This window comes from Mauremys reevesii, linkage group 7, assembly GCF_016161935.1.
Source record: "Mauremys reevesii isolate NIE-2019 linkage group 7, ASM1616193v1, whole genome shotgun sequence".
Taxonomy (NCBI): Eukaryota; Metazoa; Chordata; order Testudines; family Geoemydidae; genus Mauremys; species Mauremys reevesii.
This window is the reverse complement of record NC_052629.1, coordinates 52090994-52110437: the sequence shown is the minus strand read 5'-3', so window position 1 is coordinate 52110437 and position 19444 is coordinate 52090994. Positions and strand designations below refer to the sequence as shown.

Sequence of the window (19444 nt, the reverse complement as noted above, 5' to 3'; positions counted from 1 at the left end):
ATACATATGTTAAATATAATCTCTCTTGCATCTGAAACCTTTTTGGGGGTTGCTTCATATGATGTTAAAATATCTCTTTGTGATTATTCTCAAGATCCTACCAGTGGTGGGTACTTTCTGCCAGGGTTATCACAATTTACATTTTCTTCTTTTCTCTCTAACATATCATGAATGTTCTGAAAGTCGGCTCTGAATTCCTCCTGCCCTCTGGGGGACACTATGCTCCTTCAGTATCCAGGGAATAATACACATAGACAATATGAAGATTTGAAATAAGTGCATTGTGTCCAGAGATACATGCAGGGCCTGATTTTCAAAGTGTGCATTTTAAGTCTGCAATTAGGGGCAATGATGCACAAAGACAGAATTGCAAAAGAAGTGCCCACGGCAATGGAAAATAAAGGCATCCCTCTGCCCAACTGAACACCCAATTTAGGGCCCAAACCTGCCAGCAATGGCTTCTGAAACTCATTTACTTTAATGGGAGTCCTGAGTACTCAGGGTTTGCAGGATTAGGTCCACCAATCTATCATCTGATTTCCCAGAGATGTTTTAGGTATCCTCATCTCTGTGCTCTCATCTCTATTATGGGAACTGATTCACTCTTCCTTTAAAAAAATTATGGGGGGTCCTTGTTCTCCTTTGCGGGACAGCAGTAACTCCAATTGGCGTCAGTGGGAGTTATTCCTATCCAGTAGTGAGGGAATATGGACTGGCCTATGTAACTAAAAACAAAATTAGTAGAAGTTTAAGGCTTTATTGTTAATGATGTTGAGATCAATGATGAAAGTTCCTTTAAATAGCCTAAAATATGTCAGCTATTAGCTGGGTTATGTCACATCTATACCTTCCCATGAGAGCTTTTTGCCTCTCTTAGCCTCTTAATTTAAGATACCTCTCTTCTCTCTCAGAACTTTAGAATGGATGAGGACACTGGACTCTTGGGATTTATAGGCAGATTTGGCAGACTTTTCTTTTTTACTTAGACTGCAAGATGTAAAGCATCCTTGAAGCACACTTGCTAAGACTACAATAGGTTTAATTGTTAATTGAATTAAGCATGTGTTACTGGGATGGATAGGGATAGGATTTTTTATTGGCAAGTATGTTTAGATTTTTATGTCCTTATTGTTTAATTTGTGCAATCTGGGTTACATATATTTGGTCATGGTTGGTTTTGGACGTTTGCGGTCGATTTGTTCCACTTGTAACACATTAATACAAAGGACATTTAAACAACAGTTAACACATTTTCTAAGTAAGTTTATAATCAAATATACCCCTCACTAACTGGATTTGCAGGGAATGGGGAGCAAAGCATTTGCAAACAAAGTGCTTTTCAAGAATACATCATTCCTTACATGTGAAAGAAAGTTTGAGAAGCTCGATTCATGGCCTTACCTATTTTGCAAATATACTCACACAATTCAATAGACTGTCATACCTTAAGCCATCTCTCATTTGTTTCACTAACACATTTAGGTGCACAGAGGGTCTAGCATTCTTAAACCCTGTTATCAACATTCAAGTGCACATAAGTTCCCTTGTTGCTTATTGGGTGCACAGATTGTGGCTTGCAGATGCATTTCAGATGCCTCGCATTGGGAAATTTAGATCACTTTCGTTTCTTGTTAACCCTCTTCTTTCTCCTCCCCTAAGTCCCTTCCTTCTGACAGTGGCTTCTAAGCAGAATACAAACCCAACATAATTCAGAAGTCACAATATTAGAGTGGGTTTGAAATTAGGCAGAACAAGTTCACTCATTTCTAACATGGCCAACAGAATTTGGTCCTTTGTGGGTAAAAAGGCCTTGCATTTTCTGCATAAAATGCTATTGGACATTGGTATGGACCCTTTCACCGTTTTGAAATCACCTTACCTGGCTGGTAGACAGAGGGCCTTATGCTAGCAGTAGTGACAACTCTTGGTTTTGGAGCAGGAACTGGACTTTCACTGTAGCCTGAGGAAGAAGCGGTACCCTGGGAAATCGGAGTTGATGAATAGGACTGGCCCGTACCTCTAAAAGCAAAGCAAAGCTGTGAGCAATTTTCCAGACATCAAGAGCCACAGATTAAGAAATCAAGAGATTTGTCAGCTTCCATACCACCCCAAAGGATGCTTCCTTAATGGCACAGAGAGAAGAATGTGAGATTCATTAGACTTTGTAGCCATTATAGGCGATGAAGGCAGCCAGTGCAGCCCCCATCACTGGCATTTTAATGACTGCTTTAAAAACAAATTTAATGAGCGAAAAAAGAGCCTGCTGTCAGTATCTTTAACACTGGCAACTTTACAGAATCAATCCCTTTGGGTGGGAAAACTAGCCAAATAGGAGACCTAATCAATTTCTAGTTTTGGGTGTGACTAACTGCAGGAAGATCCCATTTAGCAGGGGTTGATCATTTCAGACGTCAGGGATAGGCATCTGAAAATGAGATTCTTGGTCCATTTACCTAGGGCCTACAAAGAGGCTTATCCTGGTCTCATTGAAATCAGTGGGAGTTTTGCTACTGATTTAAATGGGAGCAAAATCCAACAAAATTCAGTGATTTATACTAGTGCTGTGAGAACTGGTAACCCACCTCTTTTCAGTGGGACCAAGCACTTGGCCTTTAGAAAGCAGAGAGAAAAATATATCTCATCTCTGAAACTAGCCCCTTTCCAGGTCTAGGCTGAGGTTATAAATGTATTCATTTATTTTTCTAATGTTTAAGTTTGAAGGGTCCCAAAAACCTCTGATTCTCAATCCAGGAACATAGGGGAGAGATCAGGTAAGTGCAAAACTCTTTGAAAGATTCCAAATAGCAGCAGCGAGGGATTTCAATGAGAAAAATCACCCCGAGGAGTATATTTCCACACATAGGTGCTGGAACGAGGGGTGCTGCCACACCCCCTGGCTTGAAGTGGTTTCCATCACATACAGGGTTTATAGTTTGGTTCAATGACTCTAAGCACCTCTATAAAAATTGTTCCAGCACCTGTGTCTCCAGCACTTTCTTATGGTTCAGGTGATAAACCTGAAGGCAAGACTACACTTACTGGGGATCGACACTGCTGCGATCGATGCAGGGGGGGTCGATTTAGCTGGTTTACTGAAGACCTGCTAAATCGTCCACAGAGTGCTCTCCAGTCAACTCCGGTACTCCACTGGAACGAGAGGAGTAAGGTAAGTTGACAGGACAGTGTCTCCCATCGACGCAGCACGGTGTAGACACCGCAGTAAGTCAACCTAAGCTACGTTGACTCCAGCTACGTAACTGGAGTAGCGTAACTTAGGTCGACTTACCCCAGTAGTGTAGACAAGGCCTCAGTTTGATAACCATAAACCACAGAATTATTTGCAGCTTGGATTTACTGGTCTTCACACTTGCAAACTTTTTACTTTAATTCAATGAGTTGAATGCAATTTAGTCTGGAGGACTGAGCACTGGACTTGAAGCAGCATCCACTTACCTCAGAGAGGTCTTGTGAGGCATACATTAACTAAATATCGCAATGTCCTATCAGTATACTGGGATATAAAATCAATTTTTATGAGGACAGCCAGTAAAATAAGTAGGAATGAGAATTTCTGGTTCCCAGGCCTATGCTCAATCCGTCTCCTTGACCATGCTGTTTTTAAGAAACATATAAAATATTTGATGACCTCAAAAGCAGATACATTTCACTGAAGAACATTTTACTTGGCAAATATTTTGCCCTACCTTACTTATGCTATAAGACCAGATTGTCACAAGTGTGGATGCAGCTGTGTGGGTGCACAAATTCAGATACATTCACACAATACCTTACTTGTGTACATACACCCAACCTCTAATGTTTATATTTAAATCAGTTAACATGGGGATTAGTGTGCATGCACCTGAGTACGTACATACCTATACTTTTTTGTGGTCTTAATTTTGCGCAAGTGTGGGTTTGGGGGATTTATTTTATTAGGTGCTTTTAAAGGGAAACAGGATGCTGGGGGAGAGATGTCTGAGCCATGGGAATCAGTGAGAGGAACAGATGAAACCAGATACATGTTTCCTCCTTCCCTGCTCCCACTGCAGTTGCAGAGGAGTGTCTCCAGGGGAAGGGCAGAGCTTGTGGCTTGCTTCAGTGGCTTGTCTTCAATTGTTTGACAGAATAAGAGCTCTCAGACAACTTCCACGGTTCTTTGATTCTGCAGCCCCTAGAGCTCACTCTAACACAGGGTGACTTCTCTGGTTCAGGTGCAAGAGTTCAGGAATGTTCCTGATACCTTAGAAGGAGTCCCAAGAGCTACAGTGGTACCAGAAGGATCTACAGCTGTCCGCTTGCAAATGTTCAGCTATATCTACTCAAGCAATCTGGTCATCTGGAGCTGATTTCCCTGCTCTACTCCAGACCATGCTTGCTGAACAGCGTTTACAAACAAGGGCTGTTGCCCATCCCATTCCTCACATGGTTCTTCCAGATGCTCTATCAGATTACTTGGCCATGTACATGGTACTCCAATCACTTAGCTCTAGGTCTCCTTCCCCTCTGCCGGGCAAGCAGCCTCCAAGCAGGTAAAGAGCCCTTGTTCCTCTATGTACTGCGGAAGAGGGAATAGGCTGCAGACTCTCCAGTTTATTCAAGCCCCAATTCTACCACTACCAGAGAGTCAGGGATCAGATGAGACAGAAGACATGCATTGGGAAAGAGTAAAAAGGAAAACAAACAAAGGAAAAGAGGCAGAAGTCAGCAGATGTTGAAGTTTACGCTCTGCAACAAGCACAACAATCCATACAGGACGAGTAATTAAACCCTTGCTGCAGCTAAACAGTTCCCTTGCTTTCCTCAATGCCATGCTTGCTTTACAAACGCCTATTTTTTCCTTCAATCCCACTATTTAATTGAGCCTCACACAGGGAGGATCCCCCAAGGCCTAGTTCAGACTCTTATCCACATCTGCTGCAGGATTTAGGGGTTCTGACCATTGAAGCCTTGTCTACACGAAAAAGGTTTTGACAGTAAACATAAAAGGGTACAGTATCAGGGGGTAGCCATGTTAGTCTGTAGCCATAAAAACAACAAGGAGTCCGGTGGCACCTTAAAGACTAACCTCGCAAACCCTTCTATTGGAGACACAATTTATACTGGGGAAAAAGACAGCTTTTGCCCATCTAGCTTATATCAGTTCTCTGAATAAAATAAGAAATAAGACTTTTTTCCCCCTGATATTACTGTGTTTACACATTCCTAAGTGTCCTAGTTATGCCAACGTAACTTAAGTGTAAACGTGGCCTGAATTTGGTTCCATTGTGGCATGGAGAATATGAGGCATTGGTTTTGACAAACTATTCTCATGAGTTTGTGTTTACTGTGGACTCTGCTGTATTGTGCCACAATTTTGTAACTATGAAAGATGCTCTTAACAACACATTACACTGTTCATATTTATAGTTATTTCCTATTGCTGTCCCCTCTTTAGTGTCTTATGCCAATAGCTGCCAGCTGCACTGGACTTCAGTTGGAGAACAGTGAGAACTCACACAGAATCATTGCTCTTTTCTGTATTCCAGACAGACTGACTAAAAAAACCCAACCTAAATACCTTATAAACAGTGTCCATTTAATCCAGTACTGACACCAATGTTTTGAAATTTAAGAGTTTATGGGACTCTGTTTCAGTGGCATCCTGAGGTTACTGGAAACAATTCGGTGATAGATTTGGCCTTGTGTGATGATTTCAAAAGGTGATTGGCTAAAATATATACTATCTGAAGTCTTTTATTACTTTAAACCTTAATATTCAAAGGGAAAACAGTTACACAAGAAATCAGTGCAACATACCTACATTTAAAAATCTGATCAACACTTGCTATGTCGTGTAGGAGATTATAAATTACATTTATTATAAAAACATATCTGAAATTCTAGTGTGCCTGCCATTGCTGAGTATGTTCTAGTCTCAAACACCTGGGTTCATTGGTAAAGACCCTGTTTAGGACACTAAATTTGCAAAATGCATTAGGAAATGTGAGTCAGGTTACTCATGTTTAGACCATCATGCAGAAAAATAACTGCTTGTTTGTTTCTCGTGTATTTCTCAATGTCTATAGCACTTTAAAACATTGCCTTAGATTTCCTTGTACGTCTAGGAAACTGGTGTCTGCTACAGAGAAAATCAATTGTAGTACATAAAAAAATTGTCTCCTAACAAACAAAAACCAGCACCACTGAGTTCAATAACTAACTATGGAACTGTTTACGAAGACAACCAAAGTGAGGATGCAATTTAGCAATGGAGAGGAAAAGACTCCTGTAAGAGAAATAAAGCATTGAGCTACATCAGTAAGGGTTTTAGTGAAGCTAAATCAGCTTTGGAAAGATTTACCAGCTGTAATTTCTGCCGCAGAAAGTAAATAGTGGTTAAGCAGGTGACAAAAGATATCCTGAGGACTGAAGATGGTTTAATGGAACAGTAAAATAACATCTCTGAAAAGCATTGAAAGTGCCCAATCTTAACCGAATGGATCTGTAACAGACAATAACATTTGAGAGGCAATGAATTAAATACTACGTTTGAAAACTATTAGTCATCAGGAAAAGAAGAGAGGAGACATATTTTATTAAGATTACTTTTAGGTTAATAGTTCACTAGAAGTCTACTAGTAGCATTAAAGTGGTGTGTTAAATACTTTTAATGTGTAGTAGCTGCAAAACATAATATTTTATACCTCTTTTTTGACTGGTAGCTGATGGAGGTGGAAGAATGCCGGTTGAAGCTAAAATAAGACAAAAGTTTGTGTTTTTATGCAAAAGAAAATGTCATTTGAAATTGAGAACCAAATATATCAGGATAATTAGGGCATCTTATCCTATAATGAGTTTCCTTATGAAAAGGAAGTACATACTATATTCAATAAGCAGTATGCTGAGGCACATTAAAGTATATGACATGCACTACTTTTCATCTGGGTTACAAAAACAATGTTTAACTGTTATTGAGCCAAATCCTGCTCATCTTACTTGGGCTAGAAATCATACTACAGCCTTAATAAGGTGAGGACAATTTGATTCATCAACTAAAATGCCTCATAAAGCACTAGCTCATACACGGGTGTTAATTCTTTAGTTGTAGGATTTTAGTTCTGCAATTAAAGAGACAGTTTGCTTTGACATTCACTAAATACTAACACAAAGGAAAAAGGTACATTTGCTTTGTTTCAGTGTCCACAAAACTGGATACTCCTAAGTAAGTTGCACAAAATCTTAGTAATGTGAACCTGGAATTGAAACATCACTTCTTAACTTGGGAGATCAGCTCCACCTTAATTGTGGTGAGGCAAACAGCTGTCCCATAATAAAGACAAATGGCAATGTAAATGAAACCACAGCATCAAGCTAATACCCCCAACTTTTCCCTGATTATTTTCAACCCTGCGCTTTTCCCTGGTTATTTTCAACCCAGACAGCATTTTTCTGTTGGTGGAATTTTAAAGGATAAAAATACAGGGATCAGCCTACAGAGATAACACTTAAAAGTCTATGGAAGCTTTGATCTTGTGAAATGATGGATGTATTTTTATAAAATGTTAAAAAATGAATGACAACAGACTTGTCCATCAGATTCATGTCACAGGCAAGCTATATATTACGGGTGAAATCCTGAGTCTGTTATAATCAATAGGAGTTCTGCAACTGTCTTCAATGGGGACAAGATTTCACCCTATATCTCTAAAATGTTATTGAACTAGGTATTTAGTCAACTATGCTTTAAACCTTGTGAGATAGCCTGTTAAGTCAAGTTAACATTACAGGCTTTAAAATAAGGGGAAAATATGATCTATCTACAATTAATGACAGGCTCAAAAAATAATTCTGTAATCCCTTCCTCTGAAAATATTTCTTCAGGAACACAGTGTGTTTTAACTGAAGGGAAGTCATTAAAGAAACTGACCTACTTCACTTAGATCAGATTTCATTAGTTAGGAACACTGATTAAGAATTTCCATGCTCCCACACATATGGGAAGTTTGTTTTAAGTATCCAGGAAAAATCCATTGACTGGATTAGGCAACATGGAGAAATCGCACTCCCAGTGTAGCTGAGTAATTTTGTGCAAGAAGTTGAGGATAAGGGTCTTCTAAGAGAAACTAGGCCTAGGGTTGAAAAATTCTGTTAAACCAGTGGAATGGACTAGATCGTCCTACAACAGCAGCAGCAAAGTTATTACTACCAGCAACTTATTTTTTCTCTGAAGGTTTAGGAAAAAGATTTTTTAAAATGCGTGCCCAAAGTTGGTTTCCTAGCTCCATATTTTAGCACCTAAATAAGTTGCCTTGTTTTTAAATGGGAGCTGCTGGATGTTTAGTTTTTTGAAAAGTCAGGCTTCTTATCTAGGTGCCAAAATATGGACTTAGGAGTCCAATTGTAGGCACCTATTTAAACACATCTTTAGCATGCTCCTGAATGGACAGTTTATAACAAAAGAAACAAGACGGTTTCTATGTAAAGAGAAAGAATCCAACTCCAGCTACAATTCAGCCCTCTGACCACTAGGATGGAGCTCTACCCCTTCAGAGTCCTCTTCACCTGTGACTATCAGGAAACTAATTTTATACAGTTCATCTGAAGTCCCAGTTAGCTCTTCAATCTCCAGACCTGCTGCATTACTGCACCTTGTACATCTATGGGAGATCTGACCTGGGAGTGTACCCCTTGCCTGCTGATAACAATATGATGCCTTAGAACCTTGCCACCTCTTGCTGTTCCATTTTGAGTGCAAATTAAGAGTTCAGGAGACTAACATATCCAATTTCTTAGTGTAGCCCTCTTTGGATCCCCTGGCTTGGGCTCAGATAATTGATTGTGGCAAGCTGCAATTCTGAATATGCAAATGTAAATAATTATTCTTTTCAATGTTCAATTGTTTTTAAATAGCGTGAGGAGGGTATCATGGTCCTTGAGAAACAGAAAGAGGTAGTTAAGTGGTAAGGGAGTTTATGTGTGCTCAAGGCAAACTCGCTTGCTCTTGTTTAATGATTAAGTTCCCAACCTTCAAACAGCTACATGTGCTGGCAGACACTTTTGCCTATGTAGAATTAAGTGGGGCTGCACACGAGTAACTGTGCATATCTATTTGGAGGAACAAGGATTAAGATTGCTTTCTAAGTCTAAATGAAAAGGGATGTGGATAGAAGGGAAATGGAAAAAGAATCAAATAAAACACACTAATCAGTTTATATTTAAAGGTTGAATTGGTTATGCAATTAATGTGATCACAATGGTGTCTAGATCTTTAATTACTAATTAGTTGTTGCTATATATATTATATTAAAATATTATATAGTTAGCATGTGATTTGTAGTTTTGAGAGTGGTTACTTATCATTTTCAGGGAACAAATGGATACAGTTCATTTTGAACCAAAATATATTAATAAAAAAGTTAACTGTGCAACTAAAGATTATGGAAAGTACCATGGAAAGTGGAAGACATCTAACAGTTACCAATCTGTCAGAATAATTGTTATACAGGTATTCATGACAGAAAAATTCAATTATCATGTTTCAAATTGAAAAGCATCTTTGCTGGGATTCACAAAATGTTAGTCTGATTTCAGGGATCTACACAAAGGAGTAGTTACAGTTTCTTGATGATCTACCTTTTGAAAAGTATATACACATAATCAGCTAAAGAGCCATTATGTGAAACCTCACCTTCATTCTTCCTGAAAATCCTAAATTCAGGAATTTTACATGACAATCTATAATTTTAAAGTTCTGTTTTTCAAAAGTTCTTAAACAGCTATTATTTAAATAATCCCCTATTTTAAAACCCCTTTAGTGCACATATACACGATAGGAAGTAATGCAAAAGAGCTAACACTGCTGCCATCATAGTCTTCTAGGAGAATATTTTTCTTTTATCATTTAGTTTTTATTCTTTTTTTTAAGCACTAAACTTTAAAAATCCTCCTGCACACAAGTCAATGAGAGTTTTGTCTAAGTAAGAATGGCAGGATTAGACCCAAGGAATTTAACACACTAACACTGTTGTATTTAGATACCAAAATCGGAAACCAACAAAAACAAACAAACAAAATCTAAAAACGACCACTATTGTCCCTGAACTTGTACACTGAGATAATGGGGGGGGGGGGGTCTTAGATCAGTGTGTTCTCATTACGACGTATGCTGGTACACTGCCAAAACTCAGCAACCTAAGTTAAAGACAGTGTGTCATCTTTTAACATTTTGATCTCTGACACAAGTTAACATTATGTACACAAAGTGGGCCTGATTCTCCTCTCACATACACCTAGTCAATGGACGTCAATGGACTTATTGCTGATTTGCACCAGTATGAGAGGCCCCTGGTGCTTTGGTTTGGTTTGTTGAGAGTGACAATACTGACAGTGAAGTTGATTCCAAAACACTATCGGACAAGCAAATGTAGATAAATTAAAAAGCAAAATAACAACATAAGGATAACAAGCAGCCTATCACTGTATCCCGTACAAATGTCTAGCATTAATGTGACAAAATGTAAAAAGAAAGAAAAAGCTAATTAGTCAATGACATTTCAAGAGAAACTATTACATTTTGATTTGGGAGTTTCTCAGCAAATTGTGTAATGCTAATTGAGCCCAAGAGTTTACAGCTTTCTGATTTATCCTGTGCTCTCCCTCCAGAGCATGATACTGTTTAGGAGCATAACTTCATTGGACTGATTGTTAGTTAAAAATAAATCAGGAAGAGGGCAAAATAATAAAACATTCATAGGAAAAATTGAAGTTAAAAAAGATAATTGTTTGCAGTGCAACTACTCCTAGGATCTTATATACAGGATAGCGCTATCATCCAGTGACCAGACATTTAGAATGGACACAGGCAATTATCAGCGCACACCAACCTGTTCAGAGTCAGTTAGAGGTCCTTATTAATTAAGGCAGGCAGTTTCATAATCATAAAAACAAACTCTGAAGTGATTTTAACCAATTTCTTAAACTGGAGAACTGACAGTTTTAAAGCTTGGTGTCTTCTTTCTCTCTTTCCCTGCATCAGAAACCTAGAAATAGAAATCAGCAAATGCACAACAAATCTGTCTTTTAGCTCAAGTCAATCAGTAGATATGCATTTCTTACCTAAGGTTAGGCAATAAAAACAAAGTGGTGACAACGTTACAAACTGAACACAGAAAAAGAAACATGAAAAGTATTTGTGGTTTTATTTTTCTCCTTTCCCAAACTGTTGTTCATTTCCATTTAGATGAGATCCCTCTCATTATTTTCTTGGAGGAAAAGAGCTGGCACCAGTTTGTATGGAAAAGAGAGTTACCTTTTCGTACTGGTGTTCTTCAATAGGTGTGTGCGCTCGCCACATGCACCAGTGCTGGAAGTTTTTCCCCTAGCAGTACCCGTAGTGGGGGAGCGCTCCCAGCGACCACTGGAGTGGCGCCTGCCTGGAGCAGTATAAGGGGAGCTGCACGCTCCCCCTACCCTCAGTTCCTTCTTGCCAGACAACTCCGGCAGAGGGGAAGGAGGGCGGGATGTGGAATAGACATGAGCCACACATCTCAAAGAACACCAGTTATGGAAAGGTAACTGTCTTTTCTTCTTCAAGTGATTGCTCATGTGTATTCCACAATAGGTGATTCCAAGCTATACCTTCTGGAGGTGGGTAGGAGCTCACAAGTTCTCGGGACGGAGTACTGCCCTGCCGAACCCGGTGTCATCCCTGGTTTGAGAGACTATTGCATAGTGCAAGGTGAATGTGTGAACCAAAGACCACATGGCTGCCCTACAAATGTCCTGTATAGGGATGTGGACCATGAAGGCAGCCAACGAGGCCTGCGCCCGAGTCGAGTGTGCCCTCACAATGGGTGGTGGGGGGACACCCGCCAGCTCATAACAGGAGCAGATGCACAAAATGATCTAGCTGGAAAGCCGCTGACTGGAAATTGGTTGGCCTCTCGCGCACTCAGCTGAGGCAACAAAGAGTTGCGAGGACTCTCTGAACGGCTTGGTCCGCTTGAGGTAGAAAGCCAGAGCCTGCCTCACATTGAGCATGTGGAGACAGGGCTCCTCACTAGTCATGTGAGGCTTGGGGCAGAGGACTGGTAGAAAAATGTCCTCACCCATGTGGTAGGCGGAGACCACCTTCAGGAGGAACGCAGGGTGTGGGCGGAGCTGGACCTTGTCCTTACGAAAGACCGTATACGACGGCTCAGAGGTCAGGGCCCTGAGCTCCGAGACCCACCTGGCCAACATGATAGCAACCAGGAAGGCCACCTTCCACGAGAGGTGAGACTAGGAACACAGGGCTAACGGTTCACATGGGGGCTCCGTAAGAAGAGCCAGCACCAAATTCAGGCCCCATTGTGGGACCAGGGGCTTAGATTATAGGTAAAGCCAGTCCAAACCCTTAAGGAACTGGCTGGTCATAGCACGGGAGAACAGAGTGTGTCTTTGCTTCAGGGGATGGAAGGCTGATATGCTGCCAGGTGCACCCTGACTGACGAGGGCACCAGGTCCTGGGCCTTCAGGTGGAGGAGTTAATCAAGGATAAGCTGGATCGCGGCAGACATTGGGGACACACCTTGGTCCGCCGCCCACCTAGAAAACTGAGACCACTTCACCATGTAAGAGCGGCGAGAGGAGGGCTGTCTATTTTCGAGGAGGATGCGCTGAACCTGTTCTGAGCATGTCCTTTCCTCACCATCTAGCCACTGAGCAGCTATGCCATGAGGAGCTGCCAGGTTGGGGTGGAGGAGGCGGCCCTGGTCCTGACAGAGCAGGTCCGGGTGGAGTGGCAACGGCCACAGTGGAGCCACCGCCAGGCCCAAGAGGGTCCCGTACCAGTGCTGCCTGGGCCACTCCGGGGCAATGAGGAAGACCTTGGCTTTGTCCATCTTCATTTTCTCCAGGACCCTGCTGATAAGAGGGAATGGGAGAAAGGCATAGAGAAGCTGGCATTGGAGATAGCGCCCTTCCCTAAGCTCCCCTGGAGCAGAACTGGGGGCATCGTTGGTTCTGCCAGATCGCAAATAGGTCCACCTGGGGAGTTCCCCACCTTCAGAAGAGCTGGTGGGCCACTTCTGGGTGTAGAGGCCACTCGTGCTGAGAGGAAAAGTCTTTGCTCAAGTGATCCACCCTCATGTTCTGGGCACCCAGCAGGTGAAAGGCTTTTAGGTGGATGTTGTGGGCTACACAGAAATCCCACAGACTGAGGGCTTTGTGGCAGAGGGCAGAGGATCGGGCTCTGCCTTGCCTGTTGATATAGAACATTGAGGCCATGTTGTCAGTGAGGACCCTGACTACCTTGCCCTTCAGGTGTGAGCGGAAGGCCATACATGCCAGTCGCACCACCCTGAGTTCCTTGACATTTATATAAAGGGTCAGGTCTTGCAGAGACCACAGGACTTGGGTCTGAAAATTCAAAACATGGGCCCCTCAGCCCAGGTCCAATGCATCAGACAACAGTTCCAACGATAGGGCCCTGTCCCTGAATGGGACCCCTTCGAGCATGTTGCTTGGGGTGGACCACCAGCGCAGGGAGGTGATCACCGAGTTTGGCACGGTGAGGACCTTGTCCATTCTGTCCATGGCCTGGGAGAACTTCGAGGCTAGCCAGAGATGGAGGGCCCTCATCCTGAGTCTGGCATGGCGGACCACATATGTGCACGCTGACATGTGACCTAGCAGCTGCAGGCAAGCCCTGGCTGTCGTCACGAGGAACCTTGTGATCGAATTGATGAGCCCTTTCAGGGTCTCGAAGCTGTCTGGGAGGAGAGAGGTCCTGGCTGATGTTGCGTCCAGGATCGCCCCGAAAACTCTATGCGTTGGACTGGGACTAACGTGGACTAGGTGTTGTTTACCAACAGGCCCAGGGCGGTGCGTGTGGACAGGAGGAGTGCCACATGATCCCTCACCTGCGATCAGGAGGTGCCATTGACCAGCCAGTCGTCCAGATAGGAGAATATATGGACCCCCGCGGCACCTGAGGTAGGCCGCTACTACTGACATGCACTTTGTAAAGACCCTGGGGACAGCAGACAGACCAAACAGGAGGACCATGAATTGGTAGTGATTCTGTCCCAACACGAAATGGAGGAAGCACCTGTGCCCTTCGAATATGTGGATGTGGAAGAACGCCTCCTGTAGATCGAGGGCAGAGTACCAGTCCCCGGGATCCAGGGAGGGGATGATGGAGGCCAGGGAAACCATGCGGAACTTGAGTTTCACCATGTACTGGTTCAGGCCTCGCAGGTCCATGACGGGCCTGAGCCCCCCTTTGGCCTTCGGGATAAGGAAATACCAGGAGTAATACCCCTTGCCCAGGAACTCCTTGGGCACCGCCTCTATCGCTACTAGTTCCAGGAGCTGCCCGACTTCCTGCTCGAGCAGAGCCTCGTGCAATGGGTCCCCCAAGAGGGATGGGGGGGTGGGCGGGGAGGAGGTAAACTGAAGGGTGTAACCTCGGGAGATGGTGTTGAGGACCCATCGGTCCAAGGTGAGCTGCGACCATTCTGGGAGGAAAGCACACAACTGATTGGAAAAAGGGAGCTTTACTGGGGGTGGATCCGTGCTGAGAACTGGCGGGGTACCCCTGAGCGTCCCATCAAAAACGCGTTTTATCTGCCTGCTTGCCCTTAAAGGACCGGGGCTGGGGGGCAGGCCAAGACTGTCTTTGCAGGCGTTTTCTGTAGTCCCACTGCTTCTTATGGGTGGCCTTGTACTTCAGGAGGGCGGCCTGGGAGGGAGCCTGCTGCGGCTTGAACTTGGGTTTTGCCGGAGCAGGAACATAGAGGCCCAAGGTCTGGAGGGTCGTGCGGGAGTCTTCCATGCCGTGCAGCCTTGTGTCTGTTTCCTCAGCAAACAGAGTCTTCCTGTCGAAAGGGAGATCCTGCATTGACAACTGCGCTTCGCTGGATAGCCCAGAGACCAGGAGCCATGATGCCCGTCTCATGGACACCACCAAGGCCATGGACCGTGCAGCCGTGTCTGCTGCATCTGAAGCAGCCTGCAGGGATGCCTTTGCGGCCACTGCCCCTTCCTCCACAAGCTCCTTAAACCTCTTTTTATCGTGCTCCCAGAGGGAGTCCTCAAACTTGGGGAGGGATCCCCAGAGATTAAACTCGTAGCCACCCAGGACAGCCTGATGGTTTGCTACTCTTAGCTGGAAGCTTGAAGACGAATAAACTTTTCTCCCAAAAGTATCCAGCCTCCGAGAGTTTTGTTCTTTGGGGTTGGGGCTGGCTGCCCCAGCCGTTCCCTGTGGTTGACCGACTCGACCACCAAGGAGTTGGGCACCAGGTGGGTATACAAATACTGGTGCCTCTTAGGGGGTACAAAATACTTGCGTTCCGCCTTCTTAGAGATGGGAGCAAACGAGGCTGGTGTTTGCCACAGGACATGCTTCATGGAGCAGCAAGGCCACCCTGCCCCGTGCCAAGAGGGACAGCACATTGAACAGGGAGTCTGAGGGCTCCTCCATCTCCTCTGCCTGGAGGTGGAGGCTCACTGCCACCCTTTTTAAGAGGTCTTGGTGGGCCCGGTAGTCCTCCTGCGGGACGGAGGGGGGCAGGGCCGCAATCAGCTCCTCCAGACAGCGTGGGGAGACCAGTGCGGTGCTTTGGGTGTCGGCTGGCACCGGAGGATCCACCACCTGGTCGGACTCTGGGCACGGTGCTGAAGACGGGTCTCACCGACTCCTTTCTTGGGGGTCTAGGAATGGAGGCTGACGGTGCTTCCGACACCCTGGCCACCAAGGGAATCCCACCAGGGGCTGCACCAGAGGCCACATTGCCCACTGGTACCACTGGGGCGGTCACGACGCTCGGTGCCACTGCACTTTTTGAGGCACCGGCAGGGCTGGCTGTTCAGGCTGGCTAGCTTGGCCTGTAGACGGGCGGCTGTGAGCAGAGGCCAGGCTGGCATATGACCGCTGCTGCCTCTGGACCGGGAGTAGAAGCGGTGCCGGGATCTATGTCAGCCGTGATCTCAAGGCAGAGGAACGGCACCGACAGTAGTAGCTGCTTGGCAAACGGCCTCGATGGGCGGACCCGCGATGGCGAGATGCCAGCGATCGACGCCCTGGGCTACGGTGCCTTGGCAGAGACTTGGAGCGGGAGTCCGAGTGGGAATGGTGTCGACGGTTGTGCCGTGACTGACTTCGGTACCTCCTTCGAGATTAGGACCATTGGTGACATCCGCCACGGTCCTGTCAATATTCGCTCTGCGAAGACGAGCGGTGCTAGGAGTCCCGGTCGGACAGCACCCATCTAGACAGTCTGGCTGGCGTCGAGGGTGATCCACATGGACTGAGCCCTGAACGGCCACTGGGCGGTGAGCGGTGTCGGGAAAGTTCCCTCGACCAAGACCGGTAATGGGCTGGCGGCGACTGCGGTGATCCTAGCGGCGACTTGCATTAGCCGACATTAGCGGAGCTTCAGGCACCGGCATGGATGTGACATTCCTGGCTGCCTGGAGGGCTTCAGGCGTAGATGGCATCCAGACATCCAGAGAGGCCTGCTCCGAAGGGGCTGGGCTACTCTGTTCAACATGAGTCAGAGGCCTAGGGCCCGGTGGGGATCGAGGGCTACCTGAATGGGCCTAGCCTCTGTCCCAGACTTCCCTCAGTGCCATTGCGAAGAGGGAGTCTTTCCGGTCCTCTTGGCGTGCCCCATGGAAGGGGAGCGGTGCCAACTGGTCGATGGTACTGCAGGGTCTCTGTGTACCAACGCCACGGTGCTGGGTCCTGGTTCGGAGTGGTATGCCAGAGTCGGGGCCAGCGCCGACTCCATCAGGATGGTCCGGAGCCTAATGTCCCTTTCTTTTTCAGTCTGGGGCCTGAACAACTTGCAGATCTTGCACCTTTCGCTGATATGGCTTTCTCCCAAGCAGAGCAGACAGTCCACATGTGGGTCACTCCTTGGCACAGAACACCTACAAGAGCCGAATGACTTAAATCCTGGGGCGTGGGGCATGCCCTGGCCCGCGCTCACTAACTAATTAAACTAACTGAAATAGCTAACTGACTACGGGTACTAATGAATGAACAAACAGTTCTGGGGACAAGCTGCAGCAAAGCTGGAGCTGAGCAGTTCCAACGCACCTTCACTGGTGGCAAGAAGGAACTGAGGGTGGGGGGAGCAAGCAGCTCCCCTTATACCGCGCCAGGCAGGCGCCACTCCAGGCAACACGGTGGGGCGCTCCCCACTATGGGTACTGCTAGGTGAAAAACTTCCAGCACTGGTGCATGTGGCGAGCACGCACACCTATTGTGGAATACACATGAACAATCACTCCAAGAAGAACCTGTAGTTGGCCTCATGAGCAGTTAATATACCATAGAAGTAACAGGAAGTAAGTAACCTTACTAGTTACTTCCTACTTACTAGTACACACAGTCGTCAATTTTTCCCTCAATTACACCAGGCTAAGCCTAATGCAGTTACACAGGTGTAAATGAGAGAAGAATTTGGACCACTGTCAAGAAAACACACACCAGATAGTTTTTGTGTCTCAGGATTTTAGATTCAGGTGATGCTTCCTTAGTTTTATTCATGAAGAGCAACTGGTTCATCCAACTAAGTCTGATTGCAGAGTCCAGCTCTGGGATTTTATGGACAACAGACTAGACTTGCATTGCTTTTCAAGGAATGAAGCCCTCAGTTGGAAGAAAAAATTAACAGAGAACCTTGGGAACTGGGTTCTCCTATAACTCCTACCTGGATCAATCCATCCTTCCCGGTCTTATCCCTACTTAGTAGATACTGTGCCTCAGACAGGACTGTGGTGTCAGTCTGAGTGGGCAGTTTTCAGAAATCACTAACCTGCTATAAAAAATTGTTGTGAGAAAGTCTTTCTTAAGCCATCACATTTTTTCTGGATTTCTTTCCCTCTCGTTCTGATGGATTTGTCAGTGACTGTATACACAAACAGAAGTTTTATATCCTACCTCTCTCTCGCTGTTGGCTGACGCCTCACAGCCCAGCAGTTGTAACACCATAATGACTTCTCTGGCAGTTAAATGTCAATATCAGAAGCACTGGATTGTGGCATTGCTGAACAAATCAGACAGCAGGGAAAAGCTCGGTATAAAGGAGACAGCTTCGATTTATGAACAAATGATCTTAATAATCAGTTTGGTTGATAAAATAAATGCTCCTCGGAATAACCTGAAATTTGCATTATGAAATTTTATAAAGTTACTACACTGCTAAATGTTGGCAGGGTCAGGTGCTAAGACCACAAATATTTGGAATTATTCTTTGGAGCCAACGTGCAGTTTCCACTCCAATTACCTCTGCTGTGGACCAACAATGAGCAATTGCTTCTAGGGGTATGTCTACACTACCTGCCAGATCAGCGGGCAGCGATCAATCCAGTGGGGATTGATTTATCGTGTCTAGTCTAGATGCGATAAATCGACCCCTGAGCACTCTCCCATCAACTCCTGTACTCCAGCGCCACGAGAGGTGCAGGAAGAGTTGATGGGAGAGCAGCAGCAGACTTACCACGGTGAAGACACCAAGGTAAGTCGATCTAAGTACGATGACTTCAGCTACATTATTTACATAGCTAAAGTTGAGTAACTTAGATCGATACAGCCCCCTAGTGTAGACCAGGGCTAAGCTGCTATTTGCTACTTGCTGCAAACAGCTTCTGAGCAGTTTCTGAGCATTATTCCATACAATCACTATTCTAATCTGTTTCTGCTTTCTTTGCCTTATTATGGGAAGCTGAATGGATTTGCACATTTAGGAGTCTCTTCATTTATCCATGTCCAAGTGATTTTACATCCATAACTCCCATTAGAGCTAAGGGGAATCACCCATGCAAATCCCTTTTGCTGCCATGTTAAAAGAGATCCCCACAGTAGCAATCTGGAAGGCTTTGAATGCAGACTAACAAAATTTTGATGCAAATTCCCTGGCTTGCGAGAGTAAGCACCAGGACTTACATTTGTTTACAAATTTTGTTCTCATCTATGGATAAGGTTTAATTACAAACAGAGAGAAATATTTCCCATGAGTTTACATGTCAGCTAGGACCACATCCTCAAAAGGAATAACTTTTGAGTGCCAATCATCACGCCTAACTATATGTAGTATTTTTTTCCCCCTGAGCAAGTAAGAGATCTTCTTTGGTAATTAAATTTTTTTATCAATCTCAATGATCCCAGACCCAATTCTGAAATAAATAAATTCTAGTTAAAATCAGAGAGATTTGGGTGGAAGGGAAGCATTCAATCGGACAAGATAGACCCAGCACCATTTACAAGTGTAACCAAGCACAGAGTCGGATGCAAATGCAGTAAAAGAATTCTTTTGGAAAACACTGAGCATCCACCCTTTGAAAATAAGACCTCTTTAAGATGTCTCAAGTTGGACACCCAAAAGTAATGGAGGCATCCAAAATCACCAGTCACTTTTAAAAATCTTGGCCATACACATAGAAAGCTAAAAATTGACACTTATCTGAATAC

The 19444-nt window shown here is 44.6% G+C and overlaps 1 protein-coding gene and 1 long non-coding RNA gene across 12 annotated transcripts in view; one reads left to right on the top strand and one right to left on the bottom strand.

Annotated features, from left to right (window-relative positions):
• LDB3 (LIM domain binding 3) overlaps positions 1-19444 on the bottom strand; it is a 214581-nt gene that overhangs the window by 20763 nt on the left and 174374 nt on the right. For 10 of the 11 annotated variants that reach the window (XM_039546804.1, XM_039546802.1, XM_039546807.1 and 7 more), the window contains 2 exons: positions 6687-6734; positions 1880-2019 (listed from right to left, as the gene is read on the bottom strand). In XM_039546804.1, coding sequence (XP_039402738.1) covers positions 1880-2019; positions 6687-6734 — 188 coding nt within the window. The remainder of the gene's footprint in view (positions 1-1879; positions 2020-6686; positions 6735-19444) is intronic. The other variant, XM_039546805.1, reaches the window with a different exon arrangement.
• LOC120409189 lies at positions 11906-15120 on the top strand. Its single transcript, XR_005601185.1, has 3 exons — positions 11906-12255; positions 13836-13956; positions 14827-15120. It is a non-coding gene; the product is annotated as an uncharacterized LOC120409189 (long non-coding RNA).